We start from the raw sequence: 19,557 nt of genomic DNA, 5'->3' as shown, positions 1-19,557 counted from the left end.
CCTGAGCCCATACCTCATCATTCCCCCCTCAAACAAATGGGACCCAAATTCCTTTGGGGTAAAGGGCAAAGGTCTCAGCTTCTGAAAGTGCTTCCTGCTGGCAAGGAGCATAGAGCTGTCCCTGCCTCTCTGAGTCCCATTCAAGGGAGTCAGACTTCACATTCAAGGGGTCAGACTCCGGAACACAGATGATGCTAGGTCCAGTGGGCTGGAGAACTTGGATACAGTAGGAGATTTTTTTTTTTTTGAAACTTTTTGATAACTTCATTTCAGTAAAATTGATTTCCTTTGTTATGTTATTTTTTAGATTTTAAAAAAATAATTTGTTTGTTTACTTTTAGTTTACAGGATTCAATTCCACAATTCCTTGAGTTTCATATTTTGTCCCCCTCCCTCCCCTCGCCCACATGGCGGCATATAGTCTAGTATAGGATCTGTAAATACTTTCACATTAGTCAGGTTATAAAGACGGATTGTATCAGATGGAATGAAAAATGGTAAAGAGGACATAAAACCAAACAAGAAAAGGAAAAAGATCAGGTATTTTGCTTCCATCTGGATATAAACTCAGTTCTTTCAAGTTCTTTCTCTGGATGCACACATTTCTCTCCATCATGAGTCTTTTGGGATTGACTTATATCACTGCAATGCTGAGAAAAGTCCAGTCTATCAAAGCTGGTCATAACACATACATTGTGTCTGTAATTGTGTACAAATTTCTCCTGGTTCAACTCTTCTTACTCAGCATCAGTTCGTATAAGCCTCTCCAGGTAAATATGAAGTCAATCTGCTCCTTGTTTCTTATAGCACAATAGTATTCCATAACATGCATATACCACAACTTGTTCAGCCATTCCCCAATTGATGGGCACCCCCTTAATTTCCAATTTTTTGCCACCACAAAAAGAGCTGCTATAAACATTTTTGTACATATGGGTTTTCCTCCCACTTCTATGATCTCTTTGGGATAGAACCCTAGGAGTGGTATTGCTGGGTCAAAGGATATGAAATCATTTACAGCCCTTTGGGCATAATTCCAGATTGCTCTCCAGAAAGGCTGGATCAGTTCACAACTCCACCAGCAATGCATTAGTATTCCAATTTGCCCACATCCTCTCCAGCATTTGTCATTTTACCGTTTTGTCATCTTAGCCAATCTGACTGGTGAGATGTGGTGCCTCAGAGTTGTTTTGATTTGCATTTCTCTAATCAGTAGTAATTTACATTATTTCTTGATGTGCTTATAGATATCTTTAATTTCTTCCTCTGAAAACTGCCTGTTCATATCCTTTGACCATTTATCAATTGGGGAATGATTTATATTCTTATAAACTTGACTCAATTCTCTGTATATTTTAGAAATGAGGCCTTTGTCAGAGACATAGGTTGTAAAGATTCTTTCCCAATTTCCCACCTCCCTCTTAATCTTGGTTACATTGGCATTGTTTGTACAGAAGCTTTTCAATTTCATGTAATCAAAATTATCCATTTTACATTTTATAATGTTCTCTAATTCTTGTTTAGTCATTAAGTCATGCCCTCTCCACAAATCTGACAGGTAAACTATTCTTTGTTTTCCAAGACTGCTTACAGTATCAACCTTTATACCTAGATCATGCACCCATTTAGATTTGCTTTTGGTATATGATGTTAAATAATGGTTTGTGCCCAGTTTCTGCCATACTATATTCCAGTTTTCCTAGCCGTTTTTGTCAAATAGTGAGTTCTTATCCCCCAAACTAGGGTCTTGGGGTTTGTCAAACAATAGATTACTATAGTCGTTGACTTCTGAATCTCATGTGCCTAATCTGTTCCATTGATCCACTCCTCTATTCCTCAGCCAGTACCAAGTGGTTTTGATGACTGCTGCTTTATAATACAGATTGAAATCTGTTATAGCTAGTCCACATTCCCTAGCATTTCTTTTCTTTAATTGCCCTGATATTCTGGACTGTTTATTCTTCCAAATGAATTTTGTTACTAGTTTTTCTAGCTCTATAAAGTAGATTTTTGGTAAATTAATTGTTATGGCACTAAATATATAATTTAATTTAGGTAAAATTGTCATTTTTATTATATTAGCTCGACCCAGAAATGAGCAATTGATATTTTTCCAATTAGTTAGATCTGACTTTATTTGTGTGAAAAAGTGTTTTGTAGTTGTGGTCATATAGGTCCTGGGTTTGTTTTGGCAGGTAGATTCCCAAATATTTTATAATATCTACAGTAACTTTAAATGGGATTTCACTTTTTATCTCTTGCTGTTGAATTTAATTGGAAATATATAGGAATGCCAAGGATTTATGTGAGTTTATTTTATATCATGCAACTTTGCCAAATTTATTGTCTCAAGTAGTTTTTTACTTGATTCTCGAGGATTCTCTAAGTATATCATCATATCATCTGCAAAGAGTGATAGCTTGGTCTCTTCTTTGCCTAATTTGATTCCTTTGATTTCTTTTTCTTCTCTAATTGCTACTGCTAACATTTCTAGTACCAGATTGAATAAGAGGGTGATAGTAGATACCCTTATTTTGCCCCTGATCTTATGGGAAATGCTTCTAGCTTCTACCCTATTACATATAATACTTGCTGATTGCTTTAAATAGATGCTACCTATTGTTTTAAGGAAGGTTCCATTTATTCCTATACTTTCTAATGTTTTTAATAGGAATGGATGTTGTATTTTGTCAAAAGCCTCTTCTGCATCGATTGAGATGATCATGTGGTTTCTGCTAGTTTTATTGTTGATATGATCAATTATACTGATGGTTTTCCTAACATTAAACCATCTTTGTATTCCTGGAATAAACCCTACCTGATCAAAGTATATTATTCTTGAGATAAATTGCTGTAGTCTTTTTGCTAGTATTTTATTTAGAATTTTTGCACCTATATTCATGAAGGAGATTAGTCTGTTATTTTCTTTCTCTGCTTTATCTCTTCCTGATTTAGGTATCAGTACCATATTTGTGTCATAAAAAGAATTTGGTAGGATTCCTTCTTCACTAATTTTCCCAAATAGTTTGTAGAGTATTGGAATCAATTGTTCTTTAAATGTTTGATAGAATTCACTAGTAAATCCATCTGGCCCTGGAGATTTTTTCCTAGGGAGTTAACTGATGGCTTGTTCAATTTCTTTTTCTGAGATGGGGTTATTTAAGGAATTTACTTCCTCTTCAGTTAATCTGGACAACTTTTATTTTTGTAAATATTCATCCATTTCCCTAAGATTGTCAAATTTATGTGCATACAATTGGGAAAAAATAATTCCTAATTATTATTTTGATTTCCTCTTCATTGGAGGTAGATTCACCCTTTTTATTTTTGATACTCATAATTTGGATCATATTGACTAAGGATCTATCAGTTTTGTTGTTTTTTCCCCATAAAACCAGCTCTTAGTTTTATTTATTAATTCAATAGTTTTCTTAATTTCAATTTTATTAATCTCTCCTTTGGTTTTCAATATTTCTAATTTAGTATTTAATTGGGGATTTTGAATTTGTTCTTTTTTTAGGTTTTTCAATTGCATGCCCAATTCATTAACCTCCCTTTTCTCTAATTTAATCATGTATGTACTCAAGGATATAAAACTTCCCCTAAGAACTGCCTTTAATTCATCCCACAGATTTTGGTATGTTGTCTTGTTATTATCATTCTCTTGAATGAAATTACTGATTGTTTCTATAATTTCTTGTTTGACCCACTCATTCTTTAGGATTAAATTGTTTAATTTCCAATTAGTTTTTAGTCAGTCTTTCCATGGCCCTTTATTACAGATAATTTTTATTGCATCATGATCGGAGGAGGATGCATTTAATATTTCTGCCTTACTGCATACAATTGTGAGGTTTTTATGTCCTAAAACATGGTCAATTTTTGAGTATGTGCCATAAACCACTGAGAAGAAAGTATATTCCTTTTTATCCCCATTCAGTTTTCTCCAGAGATCTATCATACCTATCTTCTCTAAAATTCTGTTCACCTCCTTAACTTTTTTCTTGTTTTTTTGAGGTTGGATTTATCAAGTTCAGAGAGGGGGAGATTAAGGTCTCCCACTAGTATAGTTTTGCTATCTATTTCTTCTTCTCATTCCTTTTTCTTCTTCTCTAGCAATTTGGATGCTAAACCACTTGGTGCATATATGTTAAGTAATGATATTGCTTCGTTCTTGATGATGCCTTTTAACAGGAAATAGTTTCCTTCCTTATCTCTTTTAATTAGGTCAATTTTGTTTGCTTTATCTGATATAAAGATTGCTATCCTTGCTTTTTTTACTTTAGCTGAGGCATGATATATTTTACTTATAGCCTTTTACCTTTACCCTGTGTGTATCCCTCTGTTTCAGATGTGTTTCTTGGAAACAGCATATTGTAGGATTATGATTTCTTTTTTTTTTTTTTTGGCTTTTTGGAGGGGCAATTGGGGTTAAGTGACTTGTCCAAAGTCACACAGCTAGTTAAGTGTTAAGTGTCTGAGGCCAGATATGAACTCACGTCCTCCTGACTCCAGGGCCAGTGCTCTATTCACTGTGCTACCTAGCTGCCCCGATTTCTAATCCATTCTGCTATCCATGTCCATTTTATGGGAGAGTTCATTCCATTCACATTTACAGTTATGATTGTTATCTGTTTCTTTCCCTCCATCCTATTCCCTCCCCTGTTAATGCTCATATTTTTCCCCTTCTTCCTTCCTCCCCCTTAATAGTTTTCTTGCTTTTGGTATATGGTGTTAAATAATGGTTTGTGCCCAGTTTCCACCACCTCCCTCAGTATTCCCTTATCAGCCCCCCTCCCTTTTCCTCCCCTTTCCCCTTACGCCTTCCCTCCCTACTAACCACTCCCCTCCCCCCTTTCATAACCCTTTCCCCCTCCTGCTGCCTGTAGGATATTTTTATACTTAAAGAAATATGTTATTTCTTCTTCGCACCAAGAGTGGCAGGAACAAATCTCATGCGAAGCTCCTCTCCCTCCCCTCTTTCCCTCTAAAATGATACTTTTTGCATTTCTTCGCCATAGAGTCCTATGCTTAACTGGTTGTTATTCCCTCCTTGCATCAAAACCAATTTGGGAAAAGCTCATATGATTCTCATCTCCCTCCCTAATTTCCTCTTCTGTACTCTTTTTATGCCTCTTTGTGTGGCATAATTTACCCTTTTCCACTTCATTCATTCCTCTTCTTCCATTGCAGTCCCTTTGTAGCCCTTAATAAGATTTTTTTTTAATAATCATTTTGTGTATTTTATACTCATATTCTCTACTTGTCTATAACCAATTTGCTCTTATCAGATAGCAGGGTGTGTGTATGTGTTTGTGTGTGTGTGTGTGTGTGTGTGTGTGTGTGTGTGCTTTCCTTGTTTACCTTTCTATATCACTGTTGCATCTCCTAATTTGAGGTTGAATTTTCCATTGCGTTCTGGCTTTTTCATCAGGAAGGTCTAGAACTCTGTTATATCATTGAATGACCATCTCTGCCTGGAAGAATATGCTCAGTCTTGCTGGGTATATGATCCTTGGTTGTAACCCAAGCTCTTTTGCCTTCTGGAAAATTGTATTCCACTGCCTCTGATCTTTCAGTGTAGAGGCTGCCAAATCCTGTGCGATCCTCACTGTGGACCCTTGATATTTGAATTGTTTCTTTCTGGATGCTTGAAGTATTTTCTCTTTTATCTGGTAGTTCTAGAGTGTGGCCACAACATTTTGAGGCCTTTTCAGTTTGGGATCTCTTTCAGCAGGTGTCTGGTGGATTCTCTGGATTTCTATTTTACCCTCAGGTTCTTGTACCTCAGGGCAATTTTCCTTAGCAAGCTCTTGGAGAATGTTGTCCTGGCTCATTTTTTCATCATGATTTTCTGGTAGGCCTATGATTCTCAGATTATCTCTCCTGGATCTGTTTTCCAGGACAGTTATTTTTCCATTGAGATATTTTGCCTCTTTTTCTAATTTTTCATTCTTTTTGTTTTGTTTGACTAATTCTTGGTTCCTCAAAATTATTTATTTCAATTTGGTTGATTCTAGTTTTTTAGCAAATCATTTTCCTTGGTTAATTTTTGGAGTTCCTTTTCTATATCATACACTTTTCTTTTTAGAGAGATGTTTTCTTCATTTTAATGTTTTTCTAATTTTGCAATTTTGGTTTTGAGATAATTATTCATTTTGTCTTCTATCTCTCTCAATCGGTTTTTAAAGTTCCTTTTGATCTCATCTAGGAGGGCTTTCTGTGCTAGGTACCCTTTCCCTGTGTATGTTTCAGCTGTGGGTGTGGAGTCCACATTGTCTCCCTCTGAGTTTGGTTCCTCCCTCTGAGGATAGTAGGACTCCAGGGTCTTTGTAGTCTGCTTTCTACACATTTTGAGGCAGAGCCCTAGCCACACCCTTCCTCTAGGGATCCCAAACCTTCACTGTAGAGGGTTTTGCCCTGGGGCAATAGTTAGTATGTTTTTTTGGTGGAGGAGGGGGGGGGAGGTTGGAGCAGTGAGGTTCACTCTGTCATCCTGGTCTTTGAAGGTCCTGATGGGCTTTTTTTTTTTTAATTTCTGGGCCATGAAGTGGTAGCCCCAGGCATATTTGCTATCCAGGACAGGGACCCCTGCATTTGGTTCTTACCTTGCTCTTTCCAGTCCCAGCCCTTTGGTAATAGGCCTGGTAGTGGCCCTTGTGGTTGGTGGGAAGACTTGCCCTCTGAGTTGATCAGGCCTGTTCTGGGCCTGCCTCTGCCTCAGTGGGAGATTTGCATAGCCTTAGTGTTCATCCAGAGGTTGGCGGCTTGAACCCTGGAGGAGACAAACCTGGCAAGGAGGTTAAGCAAATAAAGACCAAACTGGCGCCAAAAAAAAAAAAAAAAAAAAAAGATAGAGAAAAGACAGTTTCCCTGGTATAAAGGACAATTTTCCTGGTTGGTATTAAAGATGACTATGTCAAGGCCAAAAAGAAAAGGGCGGTTATAATTTCACCTCTTTTTATCCTTTTTTGCTGGAGGGGCTGAGGCCTACAGACAGTGGTGGGCTAGGCCAATTCAAGGGTGGATTCACATTTTGATAGACTTAAGGGTGGGAAGTAGATGGACCATGGAGGGCTAGGCTAGTAACAGAGGTCTGGGCCCAGCCACATTGTAAGGCTTATGGCCTCATGCAAATGGGATGAAATTTAATCAGGGTTCAAGGGGGCTTCCCAGAGCCTATACCTCAAAGATTCAAGGAGAGCTCAAGGGGGCTCCAAGAGCCCATACCTCATCAATAATTTTGGGATCTTTTTATGAGCTTTTTATGATACTCTTCTTTTTTTGTTGGTATACAATGTGACTATAGTCATTCAAATGAATGGATGAAATGTTTAAGACTTCCAGAGCAAGTATGATTCTCAAGTGGTTAATCTCACTTAAAAGGAAAGGTAAAGGATGAGAACCCCTTCTTTGAATTAAATAGATGGGAAGGGAATTCTTTTGTATAGGGAATTTGGTAGAAATGTAAAGTATGGACAGCAATTACATGAATTAATGGTCTAAATATGAAAGAACTGTTTATCCTCAATTTATTTTGATTCCTGCTTTTGATTTTAAAGAGAATTCCTCATTTGGCCAGTTTCCAAATTGTTTTTTATGGACCTTGGAATCTTTTTTTAATTGAGATTCAAATAAAGTATATCTTTCAAATAACATTTTTAGATGAAATTGGAAGGAAGACAATAAATAGGCAAAAAAGAATAGATTTGTAAATGTTTGTCAATGTTTCTATTATCATCATCAACCACAATGGAGCAACCACATTTGGACTTTTTAATACTTTAGGTTATAAAAACTTTACTTATGAAAATTAAGTTGATATGAGTGACTAGCTCATATTTGCATGTAAAATTATGCTGATTCCAAAAAATTCCAGAATACTACTCAGTCTTGTAATAAAATCCATGGCCACTCACAAAAGATTAGCCTAGTAATCCACATAGAAAAGACCAAACTGATGATGAATGTGCATATTATGACATATATTTAGATGGATACAAGTTTAGAGCTAGAAGATAACCTTAGGGACCATACAGTCAAGGCACCCAATTTTGCAGATGAAGAAAATAAAGCACAGAGAAGGAAAGTCATTGTTTAGTGTCAGACAAATTGTCGTTATCTGAGGTGGAATTTTAACACAGGTCTAACAGTTAGAATATATAATTTTAAAAGTTTGGAGTAGCCAAAAGGGCAATAAGTCTAAAATATTTCTTTTTCAAAGGTAAGGAGTGATTAGAGATTAAGTGATCTGCCAAAGATTTTCAGACTGGGCAATGTAGCCCTTCTCCCTGGCTCAGGCATGGGAGTAGTAACTTTGTAAGATTTTCATAGTACTTGATTAGAAGAGTGTTATACACCATGAAGTACCATTAAAATGTTAACAGTGACTTCATTTTAAATGGACTCCAATGAGATTTATTTGCAGATTTTTGAATCTTAACATAAGCTTCATTCACATTGCCAAAATATTTCACATTTGAAATAATGAAAAGTAAAATCCAAATTTTAAACAGTTGGAAAAACATGAAAGTATAAATAAAAGGAAATTCAGAAAGGAGACTGAGGCAGCTCTCTCAACTTTCCCAAGAACACTCATATATTTATAAATAGATATTATCTTTCAAGTTAGAGGTCTTAATATTAGACAGAACTTTTGTCTTTGTCCTCTTTGTTTTTAAATCATACATTTACGTTGGTATAAGTCAAACAACTGTCAGTTAAGTTAATCTTACTTTTAGTTACTTGTAAATCTTAAGTCTGGTGTTAAAGTGTAATGTCCCATTAAAGTTAACATATCCAAACAAGGCAAGAAAAAGCTATTATTTAGATTCATATTTAAGGAACAAAAAGTTTATGAAATGTTTTCTGTTGTAGTTAATATCTTGCCTATTTCAATAAATGTTTTCTTGAATATAACATTCCTGTAAGCAGTTTTGTTTATGGAAACATAGTATTTTTTTCAACCCCTTTCCGTCACCTTCATTTCTACTGTTATATATAAAAGTTTCCTTGAAATAAACCTTTCTAATTTCTTGAGGTCTTTTATGAACATAACGTGTAAACAATATAATATTTAGAAATTACATAGAAAGATCAGAAATGATACCTTATAGAAAGGCCCTTTGATATTTTAAATTGTTATTGGATATTTGGAAAGTCCAGAAATTATAGGGATGTTGGTAGGTTTTTCTTTTTCAAGATGTCTTCCCTCCTTTTTCTTCTGTCTGCTCAGACTGCCCAAGGTGGTGGCCATCGGACGCTCCTGTATGGACATGCCATATTATTACGACATTCCTACAGTGGTATGGTAAGTAAACAGGTTGAAGTCATTAGCCATGTGTTCCAGGCAGAATTTTTCCTTCTGTACACAGTCAGGAACTCTGGGTACTAACAGTTAAGTTATAGCACCAAGAAACTGGTTTCATAAAGTCTGTAAGGGGATATTAGCTCATAATTTTTTAAAGTTTTTTTTTTAGATGGGATGATTTAGTGGTGAATACTTAGGGAATATAAATGAGAAAAGCATCTTTCCTAATGATTTGTAATTTCAATCACTGTTTAAAATGTTAAGTAGTATTATTGTTGTTGCATTATTTTAAAAATCACTTCAAGGGAGTAATAGACCCAAAGCCTGCTAACTCAAGGATTTGAAAAACCTCAGCTAGTATGCACTTGTCAATACTGCCTTGTCCCTCTCTTTTTTTCTCCTTTTTCAGAATTTTAATTTCCTCTCTAAGCTTATTCTCACTTTAGCCACAACTTATTCCCTTCTCCCAGTTAAAATTCATATTCTTTCTAACCTCATCTGAATTATACTCTTCAGGACTACAATCTACTCTTTATGTTCATGGAGTACCTGTAAAAGATATATACAACGTCAAAGGGTATAATTTAGTCCTCAGTCACTTATTTGCTAGGGAGCAATTCTTTCACTGCCAATATATCTCTCTTCAGTCTTTTGGGGGGAATCGAAGCGTATAGAGATTGACAATTCACTTTGGGACATTAATCTTGATCAGTGCAGCTTAAATACAGTTCTGAACTACAGACAATTAAAACTCCAGGATTAGAAAAGAAGTATCCTATTTATGGAAAAAGACTGTTGTATAGTACAACTGAGGCAGATCAGTGTCATATTACTTTTCATCATAGGAGTTGACCATGAATATAAACATGTAATGATGAACACCTACTTCTTAATTTCTAGTACCTCTGCTGCCTTTCCACCTCTCGGTCATCAACAGATAAACTGGCTTTTGATGTTGGGTTACAAGAAGACACAACAGGTGAGCTCTGTGTTGGATCAGGAAATTTTTAACAAGATGCTTTCTGGGATTTAATTGGAATAGATTATGGGATGTGATATGATAAATTAGATTAATATGTAGATTTAGTGTGTTGATTTTTAGCAAAAGCAGAGGATTTAGAATTAATATATGGTAATCCCTTCCATTTTAGGTAGTTAGAAACCAAGGTAAAAACTGCTTTTTCTTGTGTTTGAGGAAGAAAGTAGGTTGTTCTGTACTGCTTCGCAAAAGTACTAGCCACAGTGATTTTTATTTTATAGTAGTTTGTGAAATTATATTTAGTCTTTCTTTCCCTTTTACATCCATTCGAATGGGATAATATTTGTAAAACACTTAAAACAGTATCTTGTGCATAGTAGGTACTTAATACATGCTTGTTCTCTTCGCCTTCTCCATTACCTTTCTTTTTAAAAATTCGTTTATTCACTCACTCATCCATTTGGATCCATCATCTCCAAACATAACAAGAGTGTAGCTCCACTGAATACATGGTGAATTGATGACTTTGTATTCTTATTTTCTATTCCTAACTAAATAGTGAGACCAGCCACTTCCCTTACCATATTTTTGGTTTCTTGTTCAGGAGACTATTAGTTACATGATATCCAGTATTTTTTTTATTTTGGTCTTTTAATTTATCTTATTTGATGAGTATAAATAATCATGTTTTATCTGTCCAGTCTTCAATGAATATATGTTTTGTTGTTTATTCTTTAAATAATAGGTGTTGGAATGCAACTGGGAAATAAGATAAACAGGCACTGGGGTATAGAAATCCATCGTGTCCTACTAGAAAGTTAGGGGGGTAATGGGGAAGGATATAAAAGAGAACAGATTGGGGAAGGGGTATTCAATAGGCTAGCTGTTTGGGGGTGGGGGTAGGGGAAAGACAGGGAGAAAAATTATAACTGAAAATCTTGTGGAAATGAATGTTGAAAACTAAAAATAAATTAATTAATAAAAAAAAGAATGATGGAGAAAAAAATAATAGGTGTTGGATCCACAATTAGTGATCCTGATCTACACTAATCTCTGATACGGGCTTTCTCTGAATTGCATGATTGAACGGGCTCTTGGGGAAAGAAAAGCATGCAGATTGCAACATGACAATACCTGGCTTCTATTTCTAGCTTATTTTCCACAAATTGTTAACTGTGAGTATAGGTGAAATAGTTGATGTGAAAATATTTCGGAAAAATGAGAATACTTTATCAATTTAGCATTCATTTCACTAACTAGATGTGGTAAATAACCACATATTGAAATTCTTTAATTTTGGGGTATCCAGAAGTACCCAAATATATAAAAACTTATGATGCTTTAAGGAGAAAAATATGAGAGAATTCTAATTTATTTTTTTGAATCCCAGGTTTATCTCTACCCTCTTCCCTCCCCCAAATTATTTTTAGTGCATTCTTATTTCAAATTAATATATGCCAGTATAAAAGTGAATAAGAAACCTGCATAAATTATTTAAAACAAGGAAATACTCTCCTATTCAGTTCCTTAAAGAAGTATAAAGAACTATGTTCATTTCTGTGCATATGACATAAATTGACCCTGGCAAAAGCAATATTCCTCATATTTTTAAACTTCATTGCCCTTTGGGTCAGTGACAAAGAATTTTAACAGTTAAAACTTAGTGAATATTTTGCGTTGTCTAAAAAAGGACTTAAGAAAAAAAAGCATTTCATCTACCTCTCATGCACAGCTCATTTGCAATAGCTGTTTTAATTATCATGAAAGGAAAGGTTATTTTTTTCCATAAAATATTGTTTTGTACTTTCTTAAATATGTTAGTGGGAAAATTTTTATAAGAAGACTGATCTTGAAGATTTATATATTATTTTCTTTATTTTTTAATGGAATTTGCAGAGACTTAAAATAAGAGTAGATTTTCAGTGTTTCTCTTTAGAACTTTCCATTTCTTTTAAGAGTAGTATTGGTGTCATCTAGAATTTTTCATTCACCCTTAGCCCACATAACCATTCATTTGTCAAATCTTGTCATTTGTACCAGCACAACATCTCTTACATTCATCCCTTTCTTTGTGCTCACATGGATTCCTCCTTAGTTCAGGCCTTTCCTTGTCACTTCTTACCTAGATTACTGCTATTGTCTCTCCTGATTTCCTCCCCCTAGTCCATTTTCTACATAGTTGCCAGTGATTTTCCTAAAAGGTTTTGAGTATGACATTCCCTTATACTCAGTAAGCTACAATAGCTTCCTATGTAATCTCTAGAATCAAACTTAAAATCCTCTTTTTGACAGTTAAAAGACTTAATAATTTTACTCCAAATCACCACTCCAGCTATATTACACTTTACTCCCATTCATGCATACTGACCTTTTTATTTGTTTGGTGGAACACTCCTTCTTGTTCTTCCAAATATATAGCTCTCCATTTCCTTTCTCGTCCCTCATAATCAGAATTCACTTTTCTTCTCCTTCTACTTCTTCCCTAGTTTTCTTTAGGTTAATCTGAGTTGCCAAATTCTAAATAGAACCTTTTCTGATTCACCAGTCACTAGTGCTTTCCTTACCCCCAAATTATTTTGTATCTATTTTATATCTATTTGAAGCATAATACCTGTACAAGTATATGTCTCTCTCAGCTAGATTGTTATCTTCTTAAGGGCAAGGTCTGTTTCACTAAATGCTTTTTGATTGATTGGAATATTGTTGTAGGTGAAGCATGTTGGTGGACCATCCACCCTGCTTCCAAACAACGTTCAGAAGGAGAAAAAGTACGAGTTGGAGATGACCTAATCTTAGTCAGTGTGTCATCTGAAAGATACTTGGTAAGTACAAAATAGCATGATGGACATGTTGATTTTTATACAAAATAATGTTGTAATGAATGAAATCGAGATTATTAAAATTCTCTTCTTAGGTTTAGATGACAAATTACTCATATCAATTATATACAAGTGATCCACTGTCAGTATTTGATGATTGATTTAGTGAAAATAATATTCTAATTGGGTTTGAGGAATCCTTAAGTCTAGACCTGACTGCTTAACTTGCTGTATGATGTAAGTGCTTTAACTTTTCTGAGTTGCTGTTGTTTCATCTGTAAAATGAAAAAGTTAGACAAGATGATCTTTATGATCCTTTTCAGTTATGATTTGTCCTTTCTTCCCTTCCCTTTTCCTTATTTGCTCTAATTTTCATTCTGGAGCAAAAGCTTGCATGAACATATAAACTAAGGCTTCTGGCTAAGGACAATGACCTTGATGTGCATGGTAATAACATTATCAGTACTTACTCTTTATTAATTTACTAATGATATGTAAATGACATCTAATCATGAATAAAAAGGTCCTGTCTTTATTCTCTGTCCAAAGAAAGGAATCTGGTGCACACTAATTGATACAAAAGTAATTCATTATGTAAAAATTCATAGTAAGAAAGAAAATGCAGATAGCACAGTTGGGAAAATTTCAGATGAATAACTGATATAATACCATTGATATATGATATATAAGCCTAGATTAAGAACTGAAAATATCCTTGCATTCACTGATATATATTGTAATGGAATTTGATATTCATATATATGTGATATATCTTTATTTAAGAATGACCATGGTTAAATGTTGAATACAAGCCACATGGAATAGTATACTGCTGAACAGGAAAAGACTAGGTTCAGCTGCCTGGCCCTGACATTTACTAGCCCTCTGCCCCTGGGAAAAATTTTCTAATTTTTGAAATGAAGGGAGGAAGAAAGGAAGGAAAGCTTCATTTTAAGGAGGAAAATAAATTATATATTCATAAAACAGGACATTATTGACTTTTTTAAGTAATTCAGAAAAAAGATCTGCTTTTCTTAGTATCCAGAAAGCTAAATATAAGTTATCAATTTTTCATTGTGATGACTATCACAGAGAGAGCTAGAATGACTCTATGAATAATATCTAGGCCTGTATAACCTGTGGCTCCCCCTCAAAGGATTTCAGGTAGCCTGCAAAAAATGTAGATGATATTTGTCACTGACCCCCTGAAATCCTTTGGCTGTGCCCTCAGGGCTACAAGTTGTGGAGGCCTGGTCTAGACTACCATCACAGTCAATCAATAAGAATTTATTAAGAATTTACTCTGTTCCAGGCACTGTGCCTGGAACATGGATACAAAGAAAGCTAAAAACACATTCACTTCTTACAAGGAGCTCACATACTTATGAGTGAGAAAAACATGTAAACAACAATATACACACAAGATATAGACATTTTTTTCCCACAGAATTATTAGACTAGTGGAGGGTGAATACTGTAAATAGCATTTGCCTAAATTTTAGTAAAGTATTTGACAAAGGCTGTTACGGTATTCTTATGAAAAGGAGAGATGTTGGCTATACAATATAGAATAGTTACATAGATTAAGAAATGGTTCATTGGCCCGACCCAAGGAGCAGTTTTTAATGGCTCAGCATCCATTTGGAAGGTGTCTACTGAACTGAGTCAATGGTCTCTTCTTGGCCCTCTTTTGTTTAAGATTTATCTGTGGCTTGCTTCTTTTATTTGAAAGCATTCTATAGCCTGGAATAGTAAATAAAACCTAATATGATAAGATTGAATAGAGGTAAATATAAAATTTTACACTTAAGTTTAAAAAAAAAACTTCACAAGATGAAAGAATCGTGCTAGAAAGCTTTTGGAGTGCAGATGATCTGGGAGGTTGGCAAACTTGTTCTGTTTGCTTCCAAGTGGCAAAAAGAAGAGTAAAGGGTAGGAGTTGCAGAGAGGCAAATTAGACTTGATGTAAGGAAAAACTTCCTAAAATTTGAGCTGTCCAAAAGTCGAATGGGTTTCTATCGAAGAAAGTAGGCTTCCTTTCATTGGAGGTCTTTAAATAAATATTGGACAGCCACCAGGTGTATTGTTGAATTTATTTTTCAGGTGTAAGTTAGGCCAGATGGTTTCTTCAAATTTTGTGCTTATATGATTGTGTAAAATAGGAGCATTTTATTATAGGATACTTTTGGAATGTTTCCATTAATAAGCATAGATCAAATTGTAATGACACTAACTTCCTTGTTTAACTTGGAATTAACTAAAGAATTACATCTCTCTCTTTTTTTGATGACACTAATATTTTATTTTTTAAATTAAATTATATGTTTATTTTTAGTTTACATCATTCATTTTCACAAGATTTTTTTTACAAATTTTCTCCCCGTCTTCCCCCTACCCATCACCCCAAAAAGCAATCCCATTGTATACCCCTGCCCCAATCTGCTGTCTCCTATATCTTCCCCCATCGCCCTCTGACTTTCTGGTAGGGCAAGGTGGATCCCCATACCCTAGTACCTGTATTTCCTAGTTGCATGTAAAATGTATGTGTGTGTGTGTGTGTGTGTATATATATATATATATATATATATGTATGTATGTATGTATGTATAAAACATTTGATTTTAAAACTTTGAATTCCAGATTCTTTCCCTTCCTCCCTCATCACCCACCCTTACTGGGAAGATAAGTAATTCAATATAGGTTGTACATGTGTAGCTATGCAAAACATTTCCACAGTGGATATATTGTGAAAGACTGACTATATTTCCCTCCCTCCTATCCCGCCTCCCCCACTTGTTCTATTCTCTACTTTGACCCTGTCCCTTTTCAAAAGTGTGTGCTTCTAACTACCCTCTCCCTCACAACCTGCCCTCCCCTCCATCATCCCCCCTTTCATCCCCTTCCCCCCTACTCTTCCTGTAGGGCGAGATACCCTATTTAGTGTGTATGTCATTCCCTCCCTAAGCCAAATTCAATGAGAGTAAGATTGACCCATTCCCTTTTACCTTCCTGTTCTTCCCCTCCATTGTAACCATTTTCCCTTGCCTCTTCTATATGAGATAATTTACCCCATTCTGTCTCTCCCCATCTCTTCTTATTATATTCCTCTCTCACATCTCAATTTCACCTTTTGAGTGTCATCCCTTCCTATTCAATTGGTCCTGTGCCCTCTATCTATGTATACCTGTACACATATATACACACACACTCCATCCATCTCTTTAAGAGATAAGGTAAGGGTGAGATTGAGTCAGACTCCATTTATGATTTGTTTTAATGACTCTTTTGTAAATTATGCAGGAAGTGCTAGTTTGTTAAGTATGTGTATGTAGGAAAAAATGATAGAAGTACTCTGAATTATTTTCATGAGCTATCAAATTATATGGGAAACTGTGTGGTATAGTAGATAGAGCACTGGGTTTGGAATCAGGAAGATTCATATTCATGAGTTCACATTGTGCCTCAGACACTTGCTAGCTCTGTGACACAGGGCAAGTCACTTAACCTGTTTGCCTCATTTTCTCATTTGTAAAATGAGCTGGAAAAGGAAATGGCAAGCCACTCCAATATCTTTACCAAGAAATTACCAAAATGGAATCATGAAGAATTATATACGACTTGACTAACTCAGCAAAATTCAATCATATGTAAGCAAAGTTACAGTCTTTGGGGACCTGAGTTCTAGTCCTGTCTTAACACTGTTTGTATGACCCAAAACTAACTTTTAGAAGCTCAGAAACTTATTTTCCTCATCTATAAGTTTTTGGCTCCTTGTAATTATTCTATTCCACTTTGTTCTGCTGATCTCAAGACTAGCTATAGGGAAGCTTAGGACGATTCTCTATACTTCCAATAGAGTTGGTTACATGGATTATGTATGTACATTTTAAGATGGGTGACATCAAATATTTAGAGGATAGAAGGCTAAAGCTAGGAATAGCACTGTAAAAATGATTTGTTAGGAACATTGTGGGATTTTTTTGTACATTTTGTTTAGTTATGCTATCATTTATTGCCAGAGAAGCAGTATGCCACAGTGTATCCTGTGTAACTTTGAGCGAGTCATCTAACCTCTAGTCAACAAGGCACCAAAGGATTTCTAAGACTATAAGGTTTAGAGAAGGTTTCACTCAACTAGCATTGGTAGGGGGAGTTACTTCATCTGTGTGTTTCCTTTACCAATAGGATCGCATATGTAGTCCTTACCCCTTCTATCAAATGAGATAATGTATGTGAAGTGTTGTGTAATTGTTATGTATACTTTAGCTATTATTATAGATTATACTAATAACTCACATTTATAAGGTACTTTAAAGTTAACAAAATCCTTTCATTAGGGGCAGCTAGGTTGCACAGTGAATAGAGCACCAGCCCTGGAGTCAGGAGGACCTGAGTTCAAATCCAGCCTCAGACACTTAACACTTACTAGCCATGTGACCTTGGGCAAGTCACTTAACCCCAATTGCACTGCCTTCCCCCCTGCAAAATTTTTTAAAAAATTAAAAAGTCCTTTCATCAAAATGATTACATAAGGGTGGGGAACATGAGTATTATTATACTCACTTCATTTTATAGGTGAGTAGAGATAGTTTATCATTAGTGAATTGAGAGCTTACTTGAAAATGAATAAAGCAGAATCCCATTGCTGACACTTAATAATTTTATAATTCAGACCAAGTCACATAATGTGCCTTGGGAAATCCTCTAGTACTTAGTTATTAAATGTTGCAGTTTACCTTGATAAAAGGAATTCCTTGTACTGAGAGCACAACAGTTGCCTTATGTATTCTCATTACATATGAGAAAACTATAGTTTAGAGAGTTCATCCAGCCTTTCCTTGAAGGTCTTCAGGGAGGGTGATCTCACCTCCTCCCAAGGCAGCCCATGGAATCTCTTTCTTACATCAGAACTAAATTTGCCTCTTTCTAACTTTTACCCTCTGATGCTAATTTTGTTCTTTAAGATTAAGCAGACTAAGACTATTTCCCTTCATGTAACAATTCCTCAGACACTTGAAAATAACTCTTATCTTTTCCCTTCACCTCTGTCTTCTCTAAGTTAAACTTCCCTAGTTCTTTCAAATGGTCCTCACACAGCATTGCATGATATAATCATCTCACCATCCTGGTCACCCTTTATTTATGCTTTCCAGTTTATCTATGTCCTTTCTAAAATGTGATGACCAGAGAACTGAACATAAATACTCCAGATGTGGTATATCTAGGATGGAGTGAGATAAGAATACCCTTAGGGTAATTAAAGGCAGCAGCATCTAATGTTGCACACGTTTTATATATGCCTCTTGCTAAAGTGAATACAAGTCCTGGGAAGGTTTTAACAAGGTACTATATCTTTGTTGTGAATAAACCAAGTATTTAAGAGATTCCCTGTCAGTAGTAAGTTGCAGAAACACTTTATAGACATTATTCTTACTGGGGACATATTACTGCCAAACAGTAATTCATATGCTAGAGCAGCCTCCTGATTCCAAAAGAAGTGTTAAGTTTACTACATTAGAGTTAAGTAGTGATAGGAGAATAAGGTTTAGCCAGCAAGGTACCTTAATTTGCTTAGTATATTTTTCTTTTAAGTTCTTAATTCAAATTACTGTATAACTTTCTTACATTTTAATAAAAATTTCTGTTTTTGTGGAAGAGTTGTCTGTACTAAATCTCTAAAATTAATAGACTCAGATAGGGAATCAATGCATAATTTGCTTCTTTGATTTTCTGCTTTAGAATATAATTTAGATTTACATTTTAATAAAGATTTCTATTTTGGTAAAAAGGCAGATTTTAGTTGTTCAATTTGTTGAGGCCTGTGAAGATATTGTGAGCATAGGATTTAGCTCCCATAAGAAAACACTACCATCTTGATGGTTCCTGTCCTGTGCGTTTTTAACATGAACATAAAAAAGTATTCAAAGAACCATAAATAGTGTAGATGGAATATTAATTTCAGAAAATATAAAGGAATGAAATTGCTTACCAAAAAAGAAAGGAAGGAAGGAAGGAAGGAAGAGAAAGAAAGAAAGAAAGAAAGAAAGAGAGAGAGTGAGAGAGAAAGAGAGAAAGAAAGAAAAGAAAGAGAGAAAGAGAGAAAGGAAGAAAGAAAGGAAGGAAGAAAGGAAGAAAGGAAGAAAGGAAGGAAGGAAGAAAGGAAGAAAGGAAGGAAGAAAAGAAAGGAAGGAAGGAAGGAAGGAAGGAAGAAAGAAAGAAAGAAAGAAAGGAAGAAAGAAAGAAAGGAAGAAAGAAAGAAAGGCAGGAAGGAAGGAAGAAAGGCAGGAAGGAAGGAAGGAAGGCAGGAAGGAAGGAAGGCAGGCAGGAAGGAAGGAAGGCAGGCAGGAAGGAAGGCAGGCAGGCAGGAAGGAAGGAAGGCAGGCAGGAAGGAAGGAAGGCAGAAAGGAAGGAAGGAAGGAAGGCAGAAAGGAAGGAAGGAAGGAAGGCAG

The 19,557-nt window shown here is 35.4% G+C and overlaps 1 protein-coding gene across 1 annotated transcript in view; it reads left to right on the top strand.

The window, feature by feature from the left end:
* Nucleotides 1-19,557, top strand: part of RYR2 (ryanodine receptor 2) — an 864,696-nt gene that overhangs the window by 308,111 nt on the left and 537,028 nt on the right. The window contains exons 5-7 of the mRNA XM_069064486.1: nucleotides 9,236-9,310; nucleotides 10,211-10,289; nucleotides 12,999-13,111. Of these exons, the coding sequence (XP_068920587.1) occupies nucleotides 9,236-9,310; nucleotides 10,211-10,289; nucleotides 12,999-13,111 (267 nt within the window). The remainder of the gene's footprint in view (nucleotides 1-9,235; nucleotides 9,311-10,210; nucleotides 10,290-12,998; nucleotides 13,112-19,557) is intronic.

Source organism: Petaurus breviceps, unplaced genomic scaffold (genome assembly GCF_028583685.1).
Source record: "Petaurus breviceps papuanus isolate PSGF00001 unplaced genomic scaffold, PetGlider_PUasm1.0 90633, whole genome shotgun sequence".
NCBI lineage: Eukaryota > Metazoa > Chordata > Mammalia > Diprotodontia > Petauridae > Petaurus > Petaurus breviceps.
This window is presented reverse-complemented; position numbering and strand designations above follow the sequence as displayed.